This window comes from Anolis sagrei, chromosome 2 (assembly GCF_037176765.1).
Source record: "Anolis sagrei isolate rAnoSag1 chromosome 2, rAnoSag1.mat, whole genome shotgun sequence".
NCBI classification, from domain to species: Eukaryota; Metazoa; Chordata; class Lepidosauria; order Squamata; family Dactyloidae; genus Anolis; species Anolis sagrei.
Genome location: NC_090022.1, coordinates 52,145,939 through 52,172,254, shown reverse-complemented (window position 1 = coordinate 52,172,254; position 26,316 = coordinate 52,145,939). Strand labels below are relative to the sequence as shown.

Below are 26,316 nucleotides of genomic sequence, written 5' to 3'. Positions count from 1 at the left end.
TTTCCTCTCATTCTCATCTCGGAATGTTGGATTTGAGGCTGGCCAATCAGAGACCATATGCAAATTTCCTTCTGTCATGCCCCGTTTCTGCCATGAACCCTCTTCTCCACCAGGGGCTCCTATTGAAGCTGGCCAATCAGAGACCATATGCAAATAGCACCACAGCGGCAGCCAATCAGAACGCTGGCACATACACCGCCCTCCCTCTGTCCGCCCTCTGTCCGCCCTCTGTCCTATACAAACAAACACTCTTCTTTATTATATATACAGATACAGATATAGATAATGCATATAACATTGAGGGAAGGGGATTGGGACCCAGTTTAAGAAGCAGTGAGCTTCTATATACTAGTAGACGGAAGAGATCATCTGTTATGAAAAGGTATACTTTTACAAAAAGTTACAACACATAGGCAACAATTACTAGCAATCCAATGCTGTTCGATACATTTATGTAGATGTTCTGTTAAATGGCCCACTCTTCATAAATATGATGTTGGAAAATAAAAGGTAACTACACTGCTAAACCCAAATCTCTACTGAACCATGTTCTTCCTATATTGTTAGTAGGACATTAATTCCTAAGAGTAATTACTGGATAAGAATCCAGTTTGTGCAAAGTGGATGATGGTTCTTTTAACAGTTAACTTTGTTCCATTCTTGGAGGTCAAAATGCCATTTAATCTGGTGGCCACTGCTTCCCATGGATAGATGTATTTCACTATGTTCCAGGCAAATGGATTCATACTGTTTTGCCATTTAAGATGCCACGGTACTTGTTTCACATTTTTTTACATCTTCTGTGGGGTAGCAATGGAAGTTTTATGTTCGTTTTTATTTTCAAGAAAACCAACACTTGTATGCTTTACAATAGTAACTTTTGACATTCTTTTTTATGGGTGGGAGTTGTCAGACTTTTATATTCTGTGAATAAATGTTTGTGAATGGATTTATTCTTTTCTATTGATTTAAGTATTGTGAATATTGAACTTGAGTTTTAAAATGGAATCACATTATTGGCTTTAGCGTACTACTTAAAATATGTTCTTGGAGAGGACAGGAAAAAAAATCCAGATTGTCCAGTAGCAACGGTACACCTGCTTTGAAGGATAGGTCTCTACAGTCACTTACGGACCCACTGTCAAGACTCTACTCTTGGAAGACAATTATACTCACCCACGTGATAGCCTATGATGACGCAGAGTTCCTTCCAAAATGGTACAAGGCCAATGGTACCACAACACAATCTTGGTGTTACCTAAACTGCCTGTGAGATGCTTTCTGAAACACAAAACAGCTCCAGAACATCTAGAAGGGATCTCACTTCTCCATTACTAATACTCCTTAAATTAGAACTTTCCAAACTGTTGCGATGTCAGCTGTAGGGTGTGTCATGTGAATGTAATGAGAAACCTCTGAGTATGTAAAATAAGCAATAAATCATATATTTTAAAATATAAATGAATGGTTTTTGTGAAATGTGTTGTTGCAATTTATGTATGCATACACATCTCTTATAAGGGGTTGGTTTACTTCTGGTTCAGAATGCTTTTTGATTGTAGGTTAACTATAAATCCCAGCAACACAACTCCCAAATGACAAAATCAATCCCCCTTCCCAACCCCAACAGTATTCAAATTTGGGCATATTGGGTATTTGTTCCAAATGTGATCCAGTGAATGAAAATACATCCTGCATATCAGATATTTACATTACGATTCATAACAGTAGCAAAATAAGAGTTATGAAGAAGCAATGGAAATGTTATGGTTGGGGGCCACCACAATATGAGGAACTGTATAAAGGAGTCATGGCATTAGGAAGGTTGAGAATGACTGCTTTAACTAGAGATCTTGCACTGAGCAGGGAGTGGGACTCTGGCCCATGAGGTCTCTTCCAACTCTGATTTCATGAAGGGTGGGGGATTTACTTTAGCTTAACTAATAATCCATTGCTAGAGTATGTTTGAAGCCCATTTAAAGGAACTATGATACTGATATCCCTCTGCCATACTAGGAGGTGTGGCTACAAAGAGCTGTCATCGTAGCTATGTCTTCTGATAGAGTTTTGTCTATAATTTAAAATGTATGATGCCTACAGTGGTGTGCTCTAAAGAGGTGAATGGTACAGCTGTAGCATATATTAAATAGAAACGAAGAGTTATTAAAGGTTTATTTTTTTTTTTGCGAAAGATTCAGTATAAAAATATTTTTCTTCTAAATATATTTTAAGTGCTAAACCTAGCCGCAGTCACATCAGATAGAGGGAGGTTGCCATTTCCTACAAATCTAGGCCAATAAAACTATTTTCCACTTTTAAAAGTTGTGTTAAAACAGATTTTGCAAAAAAGTGTAAGAATCACACCAATCTAATTACATCTAAAGTGAAAATGGCAACCTACAATATGCCTGTAACGATGAATTACAGGTATCAATTATTTTTCCTATTATGTCCCAAGCAAATTGCATGAATTTACAGTACTGAAAATCATTTTGGTTGTACACAGTCAATATGGCCTAGAAGACTGATGAAGCAGCGCATACATATGTATGGGGTAAGGGAGCTGAGAATCAAAGGAAGATTGAAACCTTAAAAAGAAATCCTAAGTTTGGTAATTTTGATAGATTTGTCCTATGATCATTTCACAAACATTCTAATGAATGAATTTGTATGTATGTGTGGGAAAAATGACTAACAACATAACCAGCCTTGCACACTTCCCATATATATTTATGGAGTTTGTGCAGGAGAACGTCCCAGTGGATTGCACTCTGCTTCTGGTTAGCACTCTGCTTCCTGAACCCAGTGAAGCAGCCTAGTGTTCTCCAGATGATTTGGACTTTGACTTGTATTGGCCCCTGGTTGTACGGCCATTGATCAAGGACACTTGGAGCTGCAGTCCAAACTGTGGAGGGTCCTAAACTGAGGAAGACATAATAAACATTCTTATTCTTATGACATACAAAGGCACTCTTTGACTACTCAGGACACAGATGAGACCTTGCTGTAAATGCCATGCAAACCACTTTAAAAAATAAGGGCACAGTGATGGAGAGTGTGAGGGTGAAGACTAACAGTGATGGAACTAAGATAACCGATTTAGCAATGGTGGAAGACTTTCACGTGAGAATGCCCAAGAACCATTCCTCAAAAACATAATTAACATTTAACAAATCTGTTCCTGATAACCCCACAGACACAATGAAGGAAGATCTATACATGTTTTCACATGACAATGTTCACATCAAAAAACAAAAACATTTAACAGATTCCCTCTCGACAACTCGACAGACACCGAGAAGGAAGCTCTATATATCTATTCCTGAGTTCTTGAAGACAATTCACAATTGAAGTAAATGTTTATGGCCTAGACTTGAAAATATTTTGTCAACTCCCTGATTTAGTCTCAACATTATTTTTGTACATCTAATTAAGCACCATCCCATTATATATATATACAGATATAACTAGAAATTACTTCCATCAAATCTTTTAGGCGTACATTATTTCCTATCCAAACTGGAAAATCTATTTACAAGCTAGCCTGACAGAAACCCAAGTTGTTGTTTTGGTTTTTTAAAGCTTGACACAACAAATAACCAGCATCACTGCTCCTCTGGTTATAGCTTCTCAAAGGGAAACAAATGCTTGGCTTCTCCTTTCTTCTGTCTTCCACTCTTTCTTGTTGTTTTTGATCCCTTATTCTGTTCCTCCACTTGTCGATTTTGGGGCCAGGAAATAGCCATATCTTCAGCTGGGGTCTCGGAGCTTGGGCCTCCTTTTTCTTCTTCATCGTCATCAGAGGAGAACCCAGCCCCTCTCTCAACCACGACTCCTGCTGCTTCATTCTGAAAAGGAAAGAGCTGAAATTACAAACTGATACTGCAAAGAAACTCCCTTTGCAATGGAAATGTATTTGTCCTGCAAGCAAAAAATCAGCATAATAAAGCATTTCCAGAAACAGAACCTCAATATTCAGGTGACAACATTATCGTATACAGGGGCCAGGGACAAGCTTCCACCTCCCTACTAGTGTGGGCCAAACAAGCAGAAAACAACAGATAACAAAAAAAAACCCTCCAGCAGTTTTCTCATATATATATATATATATATATATATATATATATATATATATATTAAAAATGGCTGATTTAGGTCATTTTCTCCAGTTTGTGATGAGCCAGGAGAGCAGCAATACTTTTATTATTCTGTGCAGTATGCAGACAAAATTAACTAGTTCCCCCACCACCACTCGAAATATTCTGAAAGCATAAAATGAGGATTTTGTTATACTGATTGAACTGGAATATACTACTACTACTACTACTACTACTACTAATAATAATAATAATAATAATAATAATAATAATAATATAACCCGCCCTCTCTCCCCAAAGGCACTCAGGGAAAACATTCAATGCCAGAAAACAGGTAAACAACAATCAAGACAAGACAAAACATAAAATCAAATAGCTCAATATGACTTATAAACAACCAAAGTAAAAAGTTAAACTAAATAAATATAATAAGTACAAAGAATCAAACCAATTAAAATACTATGCATTAAAAGCACAATATAAAAACACAATATAATATATTGCGAGAGCAGGCTAAGGGAAAAGACCACAAAGGTCATGGGTGTGAAGAGTTGCAGTCTAACAGCATGTGGAAGGTCACTTTCACTCATCCCTGGCATAAATTATGTATATTTGGGGGAGCATATTGCATTTCTAAAGACATTCTGATATTTAACACACATTTTGTTTTTCATGAAAAGCTGAACTCAGACTCCATTATGGCTGAAATAACCTTGGGACAGTAAAACACAGATATATCCCCGAATTTGATACCTTAATAGAATAGCGTGCTTTCAGTCTCTCTCTGATCAGAAGCCCTTTCACCAGCAATTTCCAGTTTCCCAGCACCCTCTTCTCTCGCTTCTGTTTTGAAAAGTCAGTAGTTAAGAGTTAGTAATTGAAGGACACACAGAAATAAATTTTTCTGCTGTTCAAACAATGCCATACTATAGGGGGGGGGGGAACCCACTGGTAAGAACAAAGAAGAAAAGGGTTTATCAAAGGCCTTAGGAAAATCTAGGATGGATTAAGCACGTGAAGTATTTTTTAACTTGAGCTGAAGAGGTAGATATCTTCAAGCATTAGAGCTTGAGTATTCGCAAATTAAGGAACCCCCAGTGGCGCAGCGGGTTAAACCACTGAGCTGCTGAATGTGCTAACTGAAAGATCATGGTGGGCTCCTACTGTTAGCCACAGCTTCTGCCAACCTAGCAGTTTGAAAATATGCAAATGTGTGTAGATTCTGTAGGAAGGTAATGGCTCTATATGGAGGCGTCTATGGACAATGCCGGCTCTTTAGCTGAGAAATGGCGATAAGCACCACTCTCCAGAGTCGGACACGGATAGACTTAATGTCAAGGGAAACCTTCATCTTTACTTTTATTCACATTTCTGTTATCCATACATAATCCTGGAACCAAACCCACACAGATATCAAGGGCCCACTGTCCTGCTAACCAGCAATTTATTTAAATTGGCTTTCTGGCTTTGTCATATTGCCACCACCACTGGAAAAAAAGACTATCACCCCAGTCTTGAAGGCTTTCTTACCTCCCTTTCCTTCTTTTCTCTCTCTGCCTCTTCATTCTCCCAGGCTGCAATAAGCACCTCTTTATACTCTTCGCAGACGATATAACCTTCCGTGCTGATGAGAAGGACACAATAACACATCATGTTTGTGCTCAGCTGAGAAAGTTGTGTTTCATATCAAAAGACAAGTAGCAATCCAAAGCTGCCTATGTCTTTGTGCTTATACACACCAATGCTTCCAGGTAAACATGGAATTTATCAGGGATGAGATATTCATTCAAGAGAGGCTGAAATATGGGATATAAACATGATAACAATAAACTGCCCATTTCCTCAACGAAGGGGTCTTCATTGATTAATCTTGACCTGATGCTCACTGTCTGAATGCTAGGGTACAGGGACACCAAGGTAGGGAACAGTTTTCATCCTCTTCTGGGTGAATGGTAAGAAAAAATAACAGGTGCCTAGTATTCCCATTCTGTTTCCGTCATGGAAATGTAACCTGAGTCAACAGTACTCTCTCTGTTGATAAGTATGGTAGAAGTTTTGGAGGTAACAAAGGGACCTCTTGCAGGGAGTCACAATGATTCTAAAATTCAAAGGTAATGCAACAAAGGGGGGCTGAAGTTACACTTTATGGGTGCACCCTTGTTTCTTTTAAAGGTATTTTAAGACATTTTGGCAGAGAGTTTTCAAACTGTATCCATTCTCTTATAATGGTAAAAAGTAAAGAGGAAAACAACATAACATTGAAACATTGCGATGAGTAACAGACACACCATAATAAGTAATAAGAAGAAATTACTTTAAAAAGTTCTAGATTCAGAATGTGAGTATCCCTGTATGATAAATATTCCCATGACACACTCTCCCCAGTGACAAAATAAGTCATCAGGACCAATGAACAGAATGGCGTTTTCCTTCATAAAAACAGAAAGCAAGTCTGGGTAACCTACACTGCGTGTGAGTAGCCGCCATGAAAATCAAAGCCAGTAACTGCTTGAACACAGTCAATATCCAGTTTGCGTGCCACTCTATTGAGGTTAGGAAGTTTTAACTGCACACAGCCTATTGGTAACATCTTGGGTTGGAAGAGGTACACATTCCCAAATTCGTTCCGGGGAACCTGAAAGAAAGGGGGGGGGGGGGGAGAGAGAGTATTGTTAAATTACTTTTTAGAAGAAACTGGCTCTTGTTGAAAAGTCAAACCCACATGTGGTACTACTCGAATATGATAAATGGGCAAGTAGTGGTACTGTAAGTTTCCAAGTGTTTTTCAGTTTTACAAAATCTGAGTATAAGAAAGGATTTAAGAATTATTCTAACACCCAATGATTAAAATGATATAGTTCCAAAAAAGAGATTTGCATATTTTAATGTATTATTGTTCACATGAAAATATTTTATTAGATTCAAATTGCACTGTCAGATAGCAACAGTTTCCACCTGTGATTTTTGATAGTACATAGAGTTCAGCCTAAAAGCCGAGCTCACATTCTGCTGACATTCCTCTATGGATATATCCTAGATTTGCTCTAGTAGCTCCATGGAAGTCCATTAAAACACAAAGTTCCACCAGTGGAGATGGGATACCAGTGGATACAACCCACAGAATACAACAAGATTCTTAATTTCCAAAATTGTTAAATTTTAGGATTTGAAAAATTCAGGGTATAACAGCCCAGGCTTTAATAGAAAATATTCTTAGGATGATAGCATAAATTCCATAGGTTCTGATATGAAGAAGTAATGGATGATGGTAGTGGAATCCTGCTGAAACTACTTTGTATATCTGAACGCAGAATCACATCTGTTGTGACTGGATAAATATTACATAACAGTACCATGGGAAAATCCCCTGAAACAGTGTCTTGAAAACAATCTCTCTCTCTCTCTCTCTCTCAAACATACACACATATATCTTGCTGAAATATACATTTATATTTGTATATATACATTCAAGTACCATGTTATTTTTTGAACTGTTGCTGTGCCAAAAGATTACTTAGGACATGCTATCCTGAAATCTGTACTCAACAACAATCAATACAAATGATGAACATTGCAATCTACTAAAGCTTTTCTTCTCCTTACCTTTCCATCCACAGCTATAGGGGGCTGGTACTCCTCTGTCTGCCAGAAACCAAAAAGCGGCAAGTCCTTTTTGTCCCGGTTTGCAGGTTCTGCCATTCGTGCTTTCCTTGCATGGTTTGAGTAACCTATGACCATCTGCACAAAATACAAAAAAAGTCCAATGCCCTCATCTATTTCCTTTGCACGCATGAATATACTGGGTGGGCAAAGGCTGGCTTGCGAGATACATTTTTTTTTCAATCCTCCAAATTTGCTCTGCTCTCTAAAAGCCCATTCAACCATCACAAAAATCTGAGAGAGAGAGATGACTGTTAAACAAAACACTCCAAAAATACCAAATTTCTGCTCCTGAAAACCTTCAGGATCCACAGTTCATACTTTTCCTAAGATTTCCTCACCCCGCAAACGAAAGAAAACCTCCAGCTTCCCCATTGGAACTGGGAAGTAAAGACCAAAAACTCACTGCTAGTTTTGCTTTTAACTCAAAATACCAAAAAATGAGATGGCATGGCTACTGAATAAGATGAAAATGCTCCTCTCTGCAGTAGAAGGAAGAAGAACCCATTGTTACATCTGTCATCGTACTTGAAATCTTCAACAGGCCATGCTTGTCATTCAGATATTCTTGCTTTGCAACATCCATAGTCATTTGGAAAGTTAGGCTCCAAAATTAATGCATTCAAGAGATCCAGAGTAATGAGTGCTATTAATCTGAGAATGGGAGGAAACCCTGATCTCAGCTCCCCAAGGTCACCCACATGCAAGTTTTCCCATCTTAGCTAACCTATCTTTAGCCTTAACTAAAGCCTAATGACATTCGAGTTTCATGTCTCTTTAAACAGCAGCAGCTGGGGAGCAACTGCAGGAGAAGACTTCTATCCTTTTTGTGGGCCGCCCAGACACATCTGCTTGGCTAGACTAGACAGACCTTTAGTTTGATTCAACAGAGCTGTTCTAATGTTTTCAGTTCATGAAGCCTCAAATGCAGATATCTCATACTGATGTTAAATAAGAGATGACTGCATCTCCCAAATGTAACTATTCTCACCATACCTTGTATGGCACTTCTCCAATCCTCACCACTCGAGCTTGCTTCAGCCAGGTATCCTTTGAGTGAAGCGTATGAATACAGTCTCTGAAAAAAGTCACAACAAATCTTCTGAGTTCTATTATCAATGTACACATTAATACAAGCCTAAAAATTAAAATCAGTTTAAATTAACACAGACTTATGAAATAATCGAGATTTAGTTACACATTGACTCACAATTCAACTATTCTTTCAGTGGATCTACCCTAGATAGAACCAATCAAGATGACACACTGTAATGTATTATTAACAGTGTACATATCATTAACACTATTATTTAAAGAAAATATACTTTGTATTTAAAATTACCATAATTGTGTTCCAAGGCAACCAGCAATACATGAACAGAGAGAGCAGATCTTCAAAGATTTACTTTTACATAAATTGTTTTACTTTTTCTCATCGTGAAAGGGAAAAAGTCCTATGCAGGATACACAAATCCCTCTCTATAACCAATGAGGATCCTCTGCCCCTCTGGCAGTTCTCCAGGCATTGTGTTCAGGGATAACTCCAGCCATAAGAACCAGAAATAAAGATGCTAAATTCTTACCTCATAATCAAAAGCTCCCCTTTTAGAAAATATAAACCCTCGCTCTAACTAACACAAAATATTAGATATTTATTATCAATACATGTTAACAGAGTACATATTAACATTTTAAAGTTATGTTTTTATTGGTTGGTTTTAATGTTTTTGTTAATTCATCGATGTATGTGTAAATGCGGCATTGAATTGTTGCCTTTGTAAGGTTACCTTGAGTCTCCTTTGAGGTTGAAAAAGGGACACAAGTATGGTAAAAAAAACAGACAAACAAACAAACAAACACACACAGAGAGAGACACAAAGATTCAGACATTTTGAGTTTGGCCACATCAGATGCTCTGACTCAGAGGCGGAGGCACCAGCTAGAACTCAGTTTGGGAATCAGGATGAGGTGGAATTAAAAAGCTGAGAAACCTTGGCTGCCCAAGTCTGGTTCATGATATCACAACCAATGGAAACATGAAGTGCCACTTAAATATTTTTAGATTTTCTGAAAGCACCGGAGATGAAAAATATCTATTAACTGTTCACAAAACAGTATCAAATGGGGCCACATTTTACAGCATGCCTTACCTGGAGTACACTGCTTCCCCTCGGCAATATCCTAAGATTGCAGCAGTTTCAGGATAGATGGCTTCATATTTAAGAAGATGCCTCTTCAGAGCATAAAGTGGGTGGTTCTTGTATTCTCCTATGGATGTTGGCAGGGGCCGATCTTGATGTTTAACTATAAACTAGAAATCGCACCATTGATTGGCAAGCTTTGAACAAATATCTCACACAAATATATATTTAATTTCATGGAAACAGACTAAAAGCAAGATCAGGGTGATCCTGCATATGCTCACTTGTTGCTCAAAAAGAGGTGTGGAGGTATCACTGCTCTAACATTGCAAAGGGCCTTTGGACTGAAGGCAATAAAGGATGAAAAATGGCCCAAGGAACCAGTAAGTTGTCTAACTTGGTCTCAATCCTCTCTTGCCCTTTCAAAAGCCAAAATTCAGATCATGCGGTGAACCCCAGTCACCCAAATCCAGAATGTGTTTCACCCATGATCTCCATCTTTACAAATATACAGATGCGCATATGCACGTGCTATTTTTGCAGCCCAGGAATCTAAAAGTATAGGACAGGTGAAAGTACTGAATCTACCCAGACCTAACTCTGGCCATGAGAATAATTCCCATTCTATTGATTTATATTTACCTCTCTATCTTCTTTCTTCTCTCTTTCCACAAGAGGGCTCATGTATGGCTCCAAGGTATCTTCCCACCACTGGGGGTCCACACGAGTCTTTCTTGTTGTGGTCATCCATGCTGGGTCATACCTCTGGGTTACATCCTTGACATATCCAGTGTTGTCGATGCCAATAATGTAGCACACTGGCTTTGTGGCATACTTGAAGCACAGTGAAGGCTGGCCAACTGTGCCATGGACACAGTCCACACACACCCAACAATCCTCCCGTTCCAAAAAAACCTCTGTCCATTGGTCTGCGCCTCTCAATTTATATGCCCCTTGTTCTCCCCCATCATTTTCATCACTAGAAATTATTTTGTTCCTTTTCTTTATTGGGCTTGAAGAACATGGGGTGGCTGTTTTCTGTGGTGGAGCATCTTTTGTCTTTGAATTCTTGTATTCTTTTGACACCAAAGGCCCAGATCTCTTCTTGTTCTCAAAAGCGCCTTTTGCTTTACAGGTTCCTAATGATGATTTCTGCTTCCTTCTGGGAGTTTCAAAATCTTCATCAGACACAATGCTATCCTCCTCCTCTTCCTCTGAAGCAGAGAATTCAGAGTCGCTGCCTTCATCGCTTCCACTTTCCTCTTTATACGACACTTTCGAGGCCACCTTTCGTAGGCGGTCATTTTTGGGCTTTCCTAAGCCTTCCTTTTCCCTCAAGTTGCTCTCATGGTCAGCAGATTCCTTTCCTTTCTGAGCACCTCTAATCACTGGTGACTTATTCGTTGTTCCTTTGGTTCCTGAGGTGTTTGGTTTCTTGTCCTCTTTCTGGCTCCTTGGTGAAACTTTCTCTTGTTCTGCTTCTTGCTTGGTCTTGTTTTTTGAGACTGAAAGCTTAGGCCTTTTAGTAGCACCACGTGATTCTGTAGAAACTGCAGTGGAAGCACGCTTTTTGGGGGAAGACTTTTTCTGAAATAAAGAAACAATAGCTCTGGATTTTCAAAGGACTGAGCAGTCAAGAGAAGAGTTACAAGTTAGTGACTTGTAACAACAAACAACAAACCAATAAAAATGAACTGCTATATCAATTCACTCTTCTTAACCACTTGCAAGTGTCTGGAGGCTCATATTCAGGTACTGGATATGTAGACTTTGTTTCTAAGCAGGGGTGTGCACAAACAAGGAGCAGAATTGGGTATCCACCACTGGCATTGCTTTGCCTGACTACTTACCACCAAACAGTGACATCTGAGCACAGGGGGAAAGATGTGGTGACCCTCAAGGTGAAAATAAGAAAGCAAATCATGCTTCCAACACTGAGTGCTTTTTGCAAGATGAGATCGAGGAATTAGAAAGCTGGGAGTGAGGTATCAGGAGGCAATGGGAACTTGAAAAGGGAAAAGGGCAGAGTCAAAAGAGGGTTGAAGAAGAAGATGAAGACAGTAGAGAGAAGTAAGGATCATGGAGAGAAGATATAGAGAGACGAGGAGCATGTGAAAAAAGATGGAAAAGGCAATGAATGTGTAGAGCAGAAGGAAAATGAAGGTAGGTTTTGAAGAACAAAGAACATACTGGGATTAGGAGAACGGAGGGAGGGGGCAAAGGAACAAGAGGCAGGGGCAGGAAAGTGCTAGAGTAGATAGCAGGATGGTGTGGAGACAGGAACAAAGAGATGGCTAAGAGGGATCAGAAGGAGCACAAGAGCAGAACAGACTTTGGCAGGTTTGGAGGAAAAGATGATAAACCAGGATAGGAAATGTGAGAGAAATGTGAGAAAAATGCTGGACTTGCCCAAGAGGATATTACCAGCATGAATGGAAAATAATGGAAATGCAGCTAGGTGGAAAAAATAAGAACCCAGGACAGTCCTTTTTAAAATAGAAGACGATCTATTATTTTATATTGCTTTTTCTACCACAGAGCAGTAAGAGACTTTTGAGTACGCTGCTTTGGGTCCCATTTATGGGAGAAAAGTGGGATAAAAGTAAATAAACAACAACAAGAGACAGTGTGGCTCCTTGTAGCATCGGGTTGCTGTAATTTTTCTTTTGGTCTGTAAAAAGTGCAGAGTTTCAGATTTGCTTTCTCTTTCATCAGCTAGCTCTGGGGGAGTAAGAATAGGACTGGCCTGTTTCTGGTTCCCTGTTTAGTATCATTCTTATTGCTTTTTGAAGTCTAAAAGTAGGCATAAGGCCACAGAACAGCAACCAAGGCAGTTATCTCCTTGGACTGAGAGGTGTTACAAAGAGGCAGACCCATGATCAAACATCTGCAAACAGAGGTTCTACCTTCAGTCAGTATCTTCTTTGTCAAAAATATTGTGGCTAAAGGGCCACATGCCTATAAGGCACTACAAGATTTGGAGCCCCCGGTGGTGCAATGGGTTAAACCTTTGTGCCGGCAGGACTGCTAACCAAAAGGTCAGTGGTTCGAATCCGGGGAGCAGGGTGAGCTCCCATCTGTCAGCTCCAGCTTCTCATGCAGGGACATGTGAGAAGCCTCCAACAGGATGGTAAAACATTTAGGCGTCCCCTGGGCAATGTCACCCCAGAAGCAACTTGCAGTTTCTCAAACACGGAAAAAAAACCTACAAATTTTCAGTCCTTTCTTTAAAACCAAAAGAACATAGAAGATTTGCTTTTTATACATATTAAAGCCACAACATGCCTAACTCCACATTACTTTCATATAGATTAAAAAATATGATAAACCATTGCCTATAATCCTCTCACTACGTGGCTGTATGGCAGAATGCTGGTACGTGTACTCAGTCAGGTTTTACTATAATCATGGAGGAATGCAATCACAGGAGATTTTTTTCATGTCAGGTGCAACTTGAGAAATTGCAAGTCGCCTCTGGCATGAGATAATTGGTCATCTGCAAGGATGATGCCTGGAGGATGCCCAGATGATTTAATGTTTTCCCATGCTTGTGGAAGGCTTCTCTCATGTCCCTGCATGGGGAGCTGGAGCTGACAAAGGGAGCTCATCCACGCTCTCCCTGGATTTGAACCTCCAACCTGTCGGCCTTCAGTCCTGTCGGCACAAGGGTTTAACCCACTGCACCACGAGGGGCTCCATCACAGAAAATGCAGTCTGGGGAAAAATGGAGTATAAATAAAGTGATGGACTGAACTTCCACCTTGACAGCCAAACCTACCTTCTCCAATGATTCTTTCAGAGGAATGGGCTGTAGAGACAATACAAGCCGGCACAGCAGTTGCAGCGCTCGCAAAATAAGTAAAAATATCTATTAAAAAAAGACCAAAAAAACAACAAAGTAATCAGTTTGAAAGTTAAGTTATAGAAATAATGTCGCCGCCTACCAATCCACTGCACACTTTATTTTTAATACATATTCCTCACCAAAAAAAAAAGCAGCAAGAAAGCTTTTCTCCACTCAGAAAAGGAGACTCAGATCTCCTTTCCTCATACCACAAGTGACACAGTTATTCCAAGGCCAGGCAGTGTCCAAGAGGCCCCTCTACTGGAGTGGCCTGGCCTTTGGAAGGCATATTTGTTACTAAGAATGAAGATGGAACTTTGAAGATGCCGTTTAAAAACCACAAATCTTCAAATATGCCAGTAAGAGCTCTGACATGCATAGTTAAAATGGACAAAATTAGGTATTCATTTCATACATTTAAATATTCTATAAATGTGGAATGTTGGTTGCACAACATACCAAATATAACCTGACTTGTTTCACATGATAGAAAAACAATGGCTGAGAAAATATAGTTCTATCATTCTAGCTTTGACTCCCAATGTAACCCCAATGTAAATCCACCTCAGAAGCCAGGCAGTACCACCAACAGTACCACCAGTACCACCAAATTTCCAAGATGCTTTGGACCAGGGTAGTAGATGAAGTAGTATCCAGCCTTCTTCCAGGAACAACATGTGCCACACTCACAGAAATGGGATCCCATCACAACTACCTGTCAGTGTCTCATTGCCAGAAGACTGGGTGCTTCTTTTCCTCCCCACCCTGCTCTTCAGAATCTCAAAAACGCTGATGTTGGTGAGACTGCCCAGCTCTTAAGCTAGCTTTTTTTTTTTGGGGGGGGGGGGGGATTTCTAATTGCTACAATGATGAACAGTCATACATATGAATTCCAAAATATATTATTCATGACATTATAAATACCGAATAGGACGTCTCCTTTATATTTACAAAGTGCATTGATTTTTTTACACTAAAAAAGTTGTTGGTAACGAAAGAGCATCAATGCATTTATATAGTAATCAGGGAGAGAGGGATTTCTAAAGTGCATGTCTACCCTTTTGTTTTCATCCTTCAGTTCCCTTGCTATATGTTTTCAAGACTTTTTCCTTCTTCTTCCAAAAGAAGAAAAGATTCATGAGGCTTCCAGCCTCATAATGGTTGCAAGTCTGCTCATGTGTGGGTGGCAGTACAGACAATGTTATACTGCCTATCTCATTTTTAAAATCTAAGATGGATTTCCTGCCACAATAAACTTAAGTTTTACTTTTTAACCTTACTAGAGCATCCTGTGTATTTTCCTCCTGTTTTATACCACAAGGGCCCCCGGTGGCACAGCAAGTTAAACTGCTGGGCTGCTGAACTTGCTGACCAAAGGTTGGCGGCTCAAATCCGGGAAGCAAGGTGAGCTCCTGCTGTTAGGCCCAGCTTCTGCCAACCTAGCAGTTCAAAAACATGCAAATGTGAGATCAATAGGTACAGCTTTTGCGGGAAGGTAACGGTGCTCCATGCAGTCATGCTGGCCACATAACCTTGAAGGTGTCTATGGACAACGCCGGCTCTTCAGCTTAGAAATGGAGATGAGCACCACACCCCAGAGTCGGACATGACTAAACTTAATGTCAGGGGAAACCTTTACCTTTTACTTTATACTACAAGTATCTGTATTGCATTGTCTGTGTGTCACTCCACTTAGTACAGATACCAAATAATTCCTACATGAGTGACTGCTGATTGTTACTGCCATTTGAATCTTTCCACCTTTCTTGCGTTGTCGCCTTATGGCAGGTACAACAGTGATCTTGCTTATCCCAAAAAAGGCTTGTGCCACTTACATGGACCAATTCTTCTTCATCTCGTGCTGCATAGATAGCAAAACGCCTCTCAAGGGTAGCTTGCCAACCTTCTTCATTATCCGAGAGTTCACTGTTAACAGTGAAGGTTGCAACAAACCTTGAAGAACAAAACTAAATTTCATTGTTCTGCTTGCTTGGCTCACATCTTAATAGCAGACCTCACCATTTGGGGCAGTGTAGGGAGTTCACCCATTTTTATATGATTATTTTTTCAAATTTCTTGAGAACTTACCATTACAAGAGCTATTTTTCTTCACTTGTCACAAATAAAAAAATAGTGCCATTTTTGTTTGTTTGCTAATTAGTTTGAAGAGAAAACAGGAGGAGAAACATCCTTACCATTTCACAAGGTTTGTGAGGTATACACGGTCTACACGATCTTCAGGCACTTTAGTGAAGCGAGTGGGGATGATAGAAAGGCCAACAGCTTGCAGATCTGGCTGACAACAGATCTTGTTTCTATAGAAGCCATTTGCTAAGAGGCACAGCAAGTGAACCTATTGAGAAAAGGATATATTACACAGTGCACTTAAATTTTGTTTTTACACCTCAAGAGTTCAAACTCTGATCAAATTTATCTAATCTTCCAGAAGGAGAGCTCTGCCCAAGTGCGGATATTTCAGATCTGACAGATTTGTTCTTCTGAGATGCAACACGACTCATAATATTTTAAAAGCCTTGGACTACAATTTCTGGATGGCGTGATTTTAATATTGGATGTAATGTTTTAAATCTTTAACATGTATTGATTTTAAATTGAATTTATTTTTAAGCTTAATGTTTTGTATGTGTTTTAAAGGCATTGAATAATTGCCATATGTAAGCCATCTTAAGTCCCCTTTGGGGTAGAGAAAGATGGGGCATAAATAGGTTGGTAGTTTGACAAGCAAATTCAAAATCTTCAATAAAAAGAAGTAAAATGCTACAATTCCCGATTTTTTAAATCACGCTATCAATTCTAGCATTCCATAGGATTTTTTTTCTGTGTCAGGAGCGACTTGAGAAACTGCAAGTCACTTCTGGTGTGAGAGAATTGGCTGTCTGCAAGGACGTTGCCCAGGGGACGCCCAAATGTTTTGATTTCACCATCCTTGTGGGAGGCTTCTCTCGTGTCCCTGCATGGGGAACTGGAGCTAACAGAGGGAGCTCATTCACGCTCTCCCCAGATTCTCCCCAGAATCATCAGTCTTGCCTGCACAAGGGTTTAACCCATTGCACCACTGGGGGCTCCTATCCCATAGGATACAAACACAACAGTTAAAGTGGGACTAAACAGCTACAACTGAGCAGCACAGACATATTCCAAGAGATTCAGAACACGTGAGGGTAGGCTGCAACTCTCATCCATAGCTACTATGAATCTCCTTCGGGAGAGATAAAGCGGGATAATAATAACAACAACAACAATTTTTTTGCGGTTGTTTATTCATTCAGTCACTTCCAACTCTTTGTAACCTCATGAAGCAGCCCACGCCAGAGCTCCCCGTCGGTTGTGGCCACCCCCAGCTCCTTCAAAGTCAAGACAGTCACTTCAAGTCACCATCCATCCACCTTGCCCTTCTTCTTTTTTCCTTCCACTTTCCCCAACATCATTGTGTTCTCCAAGGAATATGCTGCCTTGGAATGTGATGGAATCTCCTTCTCTGGAGGTTATTAAGCAGAGGCTGTATGGCCATCTGTCAGGAGTGCTTTCATTGCATTTTCATGCATGGCAGAATGGGGTTGAACTTGGTGACCCTTGGTATCACTTCCAACTCTATGATTCTATGAAATTACTTAAAATAGTATGTATAAAATTACCTTCAGGCTTTGTGCAAGCTGTTTATGAAATATAGATAATTTTTGTGTTTAAATTTGAATCCATATATGTAATTATATATCTCCAAGTTATCTAATAACATGTATATAAAATAAAAATATATCCAAAATCCCAAATATTTCTGGTCCCAAACATTTCCAAAAAGGGATACTTAGCCTGTACTGCCATTCTTGAATTTCTATGTAACTCCTCTAATGAAGAGAACTCAAGAGACAGCAGCTTTTCTATTGCTGTTATTTAAATAGAAGCTGAACAACCATTTCTGACTAATTCTTTCATGATATTCTACCCTGAACATCCTGAACTGAGGAGTTTGCACCTCTAAGCTTTTTCTGTGCCAGAGGAGAAAACCTCATGAGACATACGCAAATTTTGCTACTTGAAGTTGCTACCTCTTTCCTATATTTTACCTTGTGAGTATCTTCGCGGACTTCCTTGTTGAAACGTTTCATCATTCTACGGAGGTAAGTCTCAAACTCAGTCTGCCTTTTCTCTCTGGAAGATGCCATGAAAACATGTAAATGATAAGTGAGATTCAGGAACTACATTACTTGACTCCGAACACATGCCCGAAGCAAGAAAACAAATTTGGAGATAACTGTTTATCACAGATTATATACCATGTGTATGCTAAACCCTGGATTTAGTAGCCAAATTTAAGAAAAATATAGACCATCCAGTTGCTTTCAAAAATGTAACTAGCTGACGAATACAGCTAGTAAGATATATAAATACCAGGATGGAAATGATCCTGCCCACAGTGGCTGTTTTAAAGGCAGAAGAGCAAAAAAAGTATTCAAAATAGCACATCTTCATATCTTCAAATAATTGCTTCATTTTCTGAAGGTAATTATATATTTTAGCTATCATTCAAGCTTCATTTTCTGAGGATAATGAGCATTTTCAATCTTTAGTTTTTAAAATCTATGCCTTAAATCCAAAGCTTAAGTCGTTTTGGAGAAATGAGTTGCCTTCGGGCTGATATGGGTGGAATAAAAGTGATGGAAATAAATAAATAAACTTTGGACACTGAGCTTGTGGGGCTCAACTTACCTTCTCTCTCTTTTCTTTGCCTGTTCTGGGGTCTCAATCTCTATTTCAACTGCTTCTTTGGGAAGCGTTGGTGCAGCAACCTTTTCCAGCAACTCTACCTCAGGCTCATGAAGTTCTGGAAACAAAATGCATATCTTGATATAGTGGTTCAAACATTCTTCAGTGTGACTTGCTAAGGTAAAGGTTTCCCCTTGACATCAACTCTAGTTGTGTCCAACTCTGGGGGGTGGTGCTCATCTCCATTTCTAAGAAAGTTGAAAAGCTAGTTTTTTGAGCGGGCCTTCCCAAATACAGCATAGTTATACAGAATCATGGAACGACTTGACAATGCAATTGAATAATGACAACATGGAGACACTCACGACAATGTTTTTATGGCTTTGTATGGTTTTTAAATATTATTATATTTTATGCTAAATGTTTTTAACATTATTTTATGATTGTTTTATTGTTATAACTGTTGAGGCATCAAATTGTTGCCAATTGTGAACCGCCCTGAGTCGCCTCTGGGCTGAGAAAGACGGTATATAAATGTGGTAAATAAATAAATAAACCAAAGAGCCGGCGTTGTCCGTAGGCACCTCCTAGGTCATGTGGCTGGCATGACTGTATGGAATGTCATTACTGTCCCGCTGAAGTGGTACCTATTGGTCTACTCACATTTGCATGTTTTTGAACTGATAGGTTGGGAGAAGCTGGGCCTAACAGCGGGAGCTCACCCCACTCCCAAGATTTGAACAGCCAAATTTTGGTCAGCAAGTTCAGCAGCTCAGCGGTTGACTTGCTAGTTTAAATCAAATAACTTTTTTTTATAAAAAAAATCACTTTTGAACATTAAAGCATGGATAACCTTAACTCAGTGGTAAACAAAAATAATACAAAAGTAGATGAGATAGGATAAAATCTGGCTTGTTGAAGAAGATTTTAGTTAGAGAATAAGCCCAAAGACTGCTGTATTAAATGAATGAATGAATGAAAGAATCATGATCTATGAAGAAGGAAACCAAAGCTGTATTACCTTCGACATCTTCCCACTCATCTTCACTTTCCTCCTCTTCCTCTTTCTTTTTGATGGTGATCTCTTTTTTTATATCTTTCTTTTGAGGACTGCTCTGCAAGCCACTATAATACATGCAAGAATAAATGAGCAGGCATCTATTACAACACTTGCTCTCACTTAATTTTGCACTTTTCCTCTGGCATGCCCATGTTTGCAAGTTAGCTTCTTTCAAAGAAACTACATTTCACTTTGAGTGAATGGGTTCATCTGCAGTGTAGAATTAAACAGTTTGACACTACTTTAATTGCTATGGCTTAATGCTAATCAAGGTGAAAGAAGAAAGCGCAAAAGCCGGGTTGCAGCTAAACGTCAAAAAAACCAAGATTATGGCAACAAGAATGATTGACAACTGGAAAATAGAGGGAGAAACCGTGGAGGCCGTGACAGACTTTGTATTTCTAGGTGCAAAGATTACTGCAGATGCAGACTGTGGCCAGGAAATCAGAAGACGCTTACTTCTTGGGAGGAGAGCAATGTCCAATCTCGATAAAATAGTCAAGAGTAGAGACATCAGACTGGCAACAAAGATCCGCCTAGTCAAAGCCATGGTATTCCCTGTAGTAACCTACGGATGTGAGAGCTGGACCTTAGGGAAGGCTGAGCGAAGGAAGATAGATGCTTTTGAGCTCTGGTGTTGGAGAAAAGTTCTGAGAGTGCCTTGGACTGCAAGAAGATCCAACCAGTCCATCCTCCAGGAAATAAAGCCCGACTGCTCACTGGAGGGAAAGATACTAGAGACAAAGTTGAAGTACTTTGGCCACATCATGAGGAGACAGGAAAGCCTAGAGAAGACAATTATGCTGGGGAAAGTGGAAGGCAAAAGGAAGAGGGGCCGACCAAGGGCAAGATGGATGGATGGCATCCTTGAAGTGACTGGACTGACCTTGAGGGAGCTGGGGGTGGTAACGGCCGACAGGGAGCTCTGGCGTGGGCTGGTCCATGAGGTCACGAAGAGTCGGAGACGACTGAACGAATGAACAACAAATGCTATAGAATTCTGGAATTTGTAGTTTGGTGAGGTACCAATTCTCTTTGGCAGAGAAGGCTAAAAGCTTTACAATGCTAAAGTTTCCAGTATTCCTTAGCATAGAACCATGGCAGATAAAGTGATATCGAGTTGCATCAATTCTGCAGTGTATATACACCATATAGTCTATTGATCATATTCCCTGGGGAAACACAGGACCCGTACAAAGGTGGAAAAATGGGAATGAAAAATTGTCGGTTTTTTTACATCAGAAAACACCTTCCACTGGAAACTGACCATAGATTCATGCTTGATGACAAACAAATGCCTAAAGAAATGCTTTCCAGTGTGGCTATATAGCTTCTGTCAGTCAGCAGAAGTTGACCATAGTGTTGTGCTGGAGGACTTAGAAATTCCTAAAGAGAACATATTAATTAAAACCACAAAAGTTAAACCCAGAAGTGTGAAGGGCTGATTGTATATTTACTTGGCATAGCTTTTGGGGATTTGTGGGGAGTCCTTTGGGAGAGATGGGGGAACTGAGTCCTGACTCCCATATACTTCCATTGCAAGACACCATTGATTCTAACATGCACCCTAATATCAGTACCACCACCAACAACAAAAATGCATAAGATACACCTGAAATTCTAAGACACATCCGATTTTAGAAATGTTTATACAGGGAAAATGTGTCTTCGTATTGTACAAATACACTAATTACCCACCTCTGATTTACAAGCAATGCATTAACACATTTTATTTATTTATTTGCTATATTTCTGTCCTACTCTTCTCACCCTTGCAGGTGTACAGAGTGGCAATATTTAATACTGCTTATTCAACAACATAAAATAAAATACATCAATGCAATAGTTAAAACATATAAATATCATAAAATGATTAAAACATAAAACCCAGTCCTAAGGTCATCATTTGCATGCTACATTGTGCCTGATTGCAAAGCCAGGTGTTCTTCTTTTTTTTTTCTGAACACCAGGAGGGTGTTATCCTATTACCCTTATTTGGATCCACTTACCAACAGAAGCAGTCAAACTATGATGGAAGTCATCAATAAATAAAAGCTCCAGGACTCCTGAACTATCTCTTTCCTAACAAATCAGAACCTAAAACTGGAGTTCACTCACTCATGGTTTACGATTCTTGGAACCAAACACAGTGCTAAGCTTTCGCTTGTTGCTGCAAGAAGTACAAAATCAGAGCAATTCTGGTTTGTTGTTTATGTGAAAACCTGATCTATACAGTCACTCACCTGGATCTCTCTCCCTTCTTACAGGATCTTTGTCTTTCTACAGCGCTATTTTCCTCTTTAACTCTGGGCTTTTTGGCCTTCTGTTCTGCATTTTTGTAGGAGGAGGAAGAAACACTTTCTTCATGTTCTCTTTTCTTCTTTTTTTCGGAGGAAGCCTTGGGCAAACGTTTTGTGTTTTTGGGTTTTTCAGCTTCAAAATCATCTGTATCAAATGAGGGGTAGGATAGAGAAAACTGAAATCACACATTTGGGGGAAAGTGATTATCTCTTTGATGCACTATAATATGCAACGGACCCCAATGTAAATATTAATAACTGCTGAAGTGTTCTCTGTGTTTCTTTCTTTCCCATAATTATCTACATTCAAACCCAGTCCTATTCAAACACACTTAGATGGAAATCTTAATCTTACTTCCAGCATCATTTAGATGGAAATCCCCCAATCTTACTTCCAGCATCTCCAGCAGCCTGCACCTCGTCATTCATTAAACGCCTGATGGCAGAGGTATATTTTTACCTGTCTATTTAGACTGTTCTAAACAATCCTGGGAAAGAAGAAACTGCTATTTCTAAAAACAAGGAATGATGAAAGCTGCTGAACCTTGGAAACTAAAAATGCAGCACTCCCACATGCTGTGTCTTTATGGCTTGTTTTTAGATAGAGTAGATGAGAACATAAACTATAACTGAGAAAAATGACATATAATGTCAGTTTATACATTTCATTTCAAGCCACCAAGTGATAGGAAATCAAGCATCCTATGCAAATGTCTGAAGGCTAATAGCACAATGAAGACTAAACATGCAACTGCAACCACCTGGGTCTACTTCCTCCATTATTGCTTATGTAAGGTTTCAAACTGTACAGTCCTTGGGGCAGAATACTCTGGGTAGTATAAAATACAGGAATATTAATATTCGTACAAGTTTTAAAGCTGACTCCAATTTCTGACAAGCCTATCCTAGGGTTATTACCTTAATACTATTACTGTAATTAAAATATGTAGTGATCAAATAGCCAATAACAAAAACTTTTATTCACAATATTTTTGTATCATCTTTCAAGGCAAAGCACTGGAGCTCAAGCTGCACTGTAGTAAGTGGTTTGCTCTTCTCCACACTGAGCCCTGCCACATGAACCTTCTTACAGCGATACCAGAGGCACTCCAAGGGCCCTTCTACACAGCCCTATATCCCAGAATATCAAGGCAGAAAATCCCATAATATCTGCTTTGAACTGGGTTATCTGACTCCACGCTCAGATTATGTGGGATTTTCTGTCTTGATATTCTGGGATATAGGGCTGTGGAGAAGGGCCCCAAGTGGCCTGCTTCTGGTCAAAGGACATTTAGTATAATGCAAAGTTTTAAACTTTGTTTGTGTTTTTGAATACATGATAACTGTAACCTCAAGTTGCTTCTGACATGACAAATAAATAAATAAATAAATAAATAAGGCAAAGCAACTTGTGCGTACATGTCTTCAAGTCACCCGTTGCCGAATGGCAACCCCATCAATTTAATGGGGTTTTCTTAAGCGAAGAAGACTCAGAACCCTTCCACAATGCCCCTATATCTCAGGATTATATGATTATCCCAGATTATTTGGCAGTGGAGACTCATATAATCCAGTTTAAAGCAGATAATCTGGGATCAGAACTTGGGATATAGGGCAGTGCAGAAGAGGCCTCAGAGATGGCTTTGTCAGTTCCTTTCTTTGAAATATAACCTGTAGCAGCTAGCATTCATTGGGGTGAAGATATACAAATATTTCACACTGCTTAGTTTCCAAGAACATGAGGGATTCTTGAATGCAGTTTTAGATAGGAAAATGTTCAGCATGTTTTAAGGGGCCTATGGCACTGGCTGTTAAGAATTGTGGGAGTTGTATTCCAAAACATCTGAAGGGCCAAAGTTTGCCCATGTCTGGTCTGGAAGATAAATTTTTTTGAAAACAACGCACTCCAAAATGGTTCAACAAAAGCTACTGTCTGTTGCCTTTTCTCTTCTTGATCAAGCTGTTTAGAAAAAAGCAAAAAGAAAAGCTCGATTTTTCTTCTCTGAAACATTTTGTCATTTTCCTCATCTGAAACTTTTTGCTTAGTCTAACAGCCTCTTCTTATACAGCAAGTTTTCCTTATGTAGTTGCTGGAAGCAACTGGGCGAAAGTCTCTTCTGTTCACGTGCCTGTTGCATAAAGCAGCAGAGCATGGAATGCTGAAGACATTCACACATCAAACGCTTCCGCTGAGTCTTTTGGAAAGCCGATTCTGGAAAAGGAGGGGTGCATTTCATCCTGGAAGATTAATAAATGCTCATTCCATAGGAAGCCAAAATCATTTAAAAGGTGGAGACGGATAATCTCTGTTGTTTCCTTTCGTTCGGTTTTGTACAGAGTTATGCAATGGAATCCTGGCCAGAGAGTGCCAAAAGCTGTAAATGGTTATTGATACGCTCTCAGGCCCCTTCCACACAGTTGAATAAAATCCTACACTTTCTGTTTTCCATACAGCCATGAATATCGAGGTAGAGAATCCCACCATATCTGCTTTGAACTGAGTTATTTGAGTCCACACTGAAATATAACGCAGTTCAAAGCAGATGTGGGGTTTCATACAGCTGTATGGAAGGGGCCGCAGATGGGGTCTTACACTGTAGAATAAATGCGGTTCCACTCTGCTATGGAAAGTTGCAGTTGGGTGAAGTACCAGGACTGGGTTGTTGTAGGTTTCTTGGGCTATGTGGCCATGTTCTAGAAGCATTCTCTCCTGACATTTTGCCTACATTTTTGGCAGGCATCCTCAGTGCTTGTGAGATGCAGGCAAAATATCAGGAGAGAATGCTCCTAGAACATGGCCATATAGCCTGAAAAACCTACAACAACTCAGTGATTCCGGTTATGAAAGTATTTGACAATACATTTTCCCATATATATTTATGGATTTTGTGCAGGAAAACGTCCCAGTGGATTGCACTCTGTTTCTGGTTAGTCACAACCTCTGAGGACGCTTGCTGGTATTGTATTGTCAAAGGCTTTCATGGCCGGAATCACTGGGTTATTGTAGGTTTTTCGGGCTATATGGCCATGTTCTAGAAGCATTCTCTCCTGACGTTTCACCTGAATCTGTGGCAGGCATCCTCAGGGGTTGTGACTAACCAGAAACAGAGTGCAATCCACTGGGACGTTCTCCTGCACAAAATCCATAAATATATATATATGGGAAAATGTTCAAATACTTTCATAGCCAGAATCACTGAGTTGTTGTAGGTTTTTCAGGCTATAAGGCTATGTTCTAGAAGCATTCTCTCCTGACGTTTCACCTGCATCTCACAACCTCTGAGGATGCCTGCCACAGATGCAGGCAAAACATCAGGAGAGAATATAGCCATATAGCCCGAAAAACCTACAACAACCCAGTGATTCTGGCCATGAAAGCCTTAGACCAGGGGTCCTCAAACTTTTTAAACAGACGGCCAGGTCATAGTCCCTCAAACTGTTGGAGGGCCGGATTATAATTTGAAAAAAAAAATGAATGAATTCCTATGCACACTGCACATATCTTGTAGTGCAAAAAAAAAATTAAAAACAATACAATAATTAAAATGAACAATCTTAACAAATATAATTTTATTAGTATTTCAATGGGAAATGTGGGCCTGCCTTTGGCTGATAAGATAGGATTGTTATTGTTGTTATTGTTGTTGTGTGCTTTTGAGTCATTATAGACTTAGGTTGACCCTGAGCGAGGGCCGGGTAAATGACCTTGGAGGGCCGCATCCGGCCCCCGGGCCTTAGTTTGAGGACCCCTGCCTTAGACAATACAATACCAGGACTCTTTGGCAGAGAAGGCCAAATCCCTTAAAGCGACAGGGCTCTCGATCCCATAGCTTGAGCCATGGCAGTGCCAAACTTCATTCTACATTTTTGTTTTTTGTCTTGTCAGGAGCGACTTGAGAAACTGCAAGTCGCTTCTGGTGTGAGAGAATTGGTCTTCTGCAAGGACGTTGCCCAGGGAATGCCCAAGAGATGATTTGATGTTCTTATCATCCTTGTGGGAGGCTTCTCTCATGTCCCCGTATGAGGAGCTGGAGCTGATAGAGGGAGCTCATCCGCCTCTCCCCGGATTCGAACCTGCGACCTGTCGGTCTTCAGTCCTGCCGGCACAGGGGTTTAACCCACTGCGCCACCGGGGGCTCCTTCTACATTCTACAGTGTGTCAGGGGCATTCTGTGTATCTATCCCCTCCCTCCCTCCCTCCATCACGGCCTTCATGGCTCTTTCGGGGTCTCACCGCCTGGCTTCCCGTCCCCGCGGGGCCTCTTGCCGGCGCCCTGCAGCGAGGGGCGGCCCTTGCGCTTGCTGCTGTCGCCCATCGCTGGCGGCTCCTTCGGGGGCTTCCTTCCCGCATGGGGAAAACAATGGAGACAGAACGCGAGCGCGCCACTGGCCACTAGGGGGCGTGCCGGCGCAGCCAGAGATGGAGGAGGAAGAGGAGGATCTAAGTTGGCTTCCTAGGCCTTGGCAAACTTGGGCCCTCCAGGCGTTT

The 26,316-nt window shown here is 40.1% G+C and overlaps 1 protein-coding gene across 1 annotated transcript; it reads right to left on the bottom strand.

Moving 5' to 3' along the window:
* Positions 1–2,158: 2,158 nt before the first annotated feature.
* On the bottom strand, positions 2,159–26,305 carry XPC (XPC complex subunit, DNA damage recognition and repair factor). Its single transcript, XM_060766217.2, has 16 exons — positions 26,062–26,305; positions 21,771–21,972; positions 19,489–19,592; positions 18,471–18,585; positions 17,828–17,912; positions 15,938–16,095; positions 15,578–15,695; positions 13,677–13,766; positions 10,541–11,485; positions 9,908–10,068; positions 8,754–8,835; positions 7,701–7,835; positions 6,563–6,732; positions 5,628–5,721; positions 4,851–4,940; positions 2,159–3,848 (listed from the first exon to the last, which is right to left on the bottom strand). The coding sequence occupies exons 1-16, from the start codon at positions 26,141–26,143 to the stop codon at positions 3,621–3,623; spliced, it is 2,859 nt and encodes a 952-aa protein (XP_060622200.2). The 5' UTR covers positions 26,144–26,305; the 3' UTR covers positions 2,159–3,620.
* Between the last annotated feature and the right edge of the window lie 11 nt (positions 26,306–26,316).

Excerpts from the sequence above, each read along its gene's own strand:
- XPC (XM_060766217.2), bottom strand. The coding sequence starts at position 26,143 with ATGGGCGACAGCAGCAAGCGCAAGGGCCGCCCCTCGCTGCAGGGCGCC. Across the intron at positions 15,696-15,937 it reads CTCACAAACCTTGTGAAATG|GTTTGTTGCAACCTTCACTG; the intron begins GTAAGGATGTTT and ends TTGTTCTTCAAG. Across the intron at positions 13,767-15,577 it reads ATGAAGAAGAATTGGTCCAT|ATATTTTTACTTATTTTGCG; the intron begins GTAAGTGGCACA and ends TTTTTTTAATAG.